Here is a 1,486-nt window from a genome sequence, read left to right as displayed (position 1 = left end):
GTGGAAGAACGAGGTTGGATCGGCTCATTCAATTGCGCAAATTTAGCAAACAATACCGTTTAGGCTAAGCCTCTTCTGATATCAAATAGCTCTATGTATGGTCCGAGACTGTATTCCCTCCCGTGAGCAATGACATGAGTTGCGCATATGACTTTTGGCCTCAGACTATACATAAGTTTCTCATTCTAGAAATTATTTTTTGATTGGTAAAGGCACGGCTCGGAGAGGTTGCGCCTTTTGTAAGATAATCCCGAATATTTCTCCTATTTCCATGGTCTTAGGTGAAACCCCATCTTCGAGCTTCCAATCGGAGTTAAGGAGGGAACCAAGTATCATGTGCAACATTCTCATGGCCAAAGGCAGGCCCGGGCATATTTTGCGGCTGCCACCAAATGGCACGAGCTCTAAATTGTGTCCCTTGACATTGATGTTCAGTCCCAAGAACCTCTCTGGAAAAAACTCGTCTGGGTTCTTCCACATGGCAGGATCTTTGCCTATGGTCCGGGAAGGTGTAGCCTCCAACCTCCATGCTAGCCCTGGCCTTACGAGGGAGCAGCAGTGGGACCCGCGGGTGCATCCGGAAGGTCTCCTTCACTGTTGCTTGTAAGTATGGCAGTCGAGCAATGTCTGATTCCTTAGCAAGGGATCCCCCGGCCAATCACCTGTCTGAGCACAGCCTGCACTTTCAATAGCTTCTCTGGATTACGAAATAGCTCGGCCATCGCCCACTCCAATGTGCTTGAAGTGGTATCAGTCCCCGCAGCAAACATGTCCTGGACATCAATGAAAAGGATTTTGTTTTTTGTTTTTCATAACGAGCAGTTTATTCTCTCCGGGCCCATGAACACTCCACAAACCCAATAAGTCCATATGCAAACACATGTGTGAGTGGTCTCACCAGGGAGCTCCCAGGTCTGCAGCCTGTCGATGATGATTCTATCAAAAACATCGAACATCCATGCAAAATAACGAGTCATCCTCTGTCTTGCGCCCTATGGGTCCACCCTCTTGAGCACTAGAAAGTAGTCTACTAGGTTCGGCTTCCCTGACTTCACCATGATCTGCCACGCCATATCCTTGAATGAACTCCTTGTCAGTCTCTGAGCTGGGGTCTGCTAGGTCCATGGATAGGATTGTGTTCCCTAGCTAGTTGAGTGATTTCATGAATGCTGCCTAGCCAATCACTACTAAAAATACCGGGATTACTGAGGGGTGGATCCCTTGGTAAATTTATCAAGGGATTACCGAGGGATTTGTCTCTCGGTATACTGAGGGATTATCGAGGGACTGAGAGATCCGAATCCCCCGATAAATTGAGGCTCGGTAAATTTAATGAGGGATTACCGAGGGATTTTTCCTTGGGATACTGAGGGATTATCGATTTCCCTTGGTAATCCCTCAGTATTTCCCAAAAAAAAAAAAATTACCGACGGATTACCGAGCGATATAGCTGTGTTTTTGTTAAAAAAAATGCCCGCTAAAATTA

The 1,486-nt window shown here is 46.6% G+C and overlaps 1 protein-coding gene across 1 annotated transcript; it reads right to left on the bottom strand.

Annotated features, from left to right (window-relative positions):
* Positions 1-635: 635 nt before the first annotated feature.
* Positions 636-1,125, bottom strand: LOC116206903 (zealexin A1 synthase-like). Its single transcript, XM_031539744.1, has 3 exons — positions 971-1,125; positions 858-921; positions 636-773 (listed from the first exon to the last, which is right to left on the bottom strand). The coding sequence occupies exons 1-3, from the start codon at positions 1,123-1,125 to the stop codon at positions 636-638; spliced, it is 357 nt and encodes a 118-aa protein (XP_031395604.1).
* Between the last annotated feature and the right edge of the window lie 361 nt (positions 1,126-1,486).

This window comes from Punica granatum, chromosome 1, assembly GCF_007655135.1.
Source record: "Punica granatum isolate Tunisia-2019 chromosome 1, ASM765513v2, whole genome shotgun sequence".
NCBI classification, from domain to species: domain Eukaryota; kingdom Viridiplantae; phylum Streptophyta; class Magnoliopsida; order Myrtales; family Lythraceae; genus Punica; species Punica granatum.
Note: the sequence above shows the minus strand (reverse complement) of the source record. Positions and strands in the feature narration are given on the sequence as shown.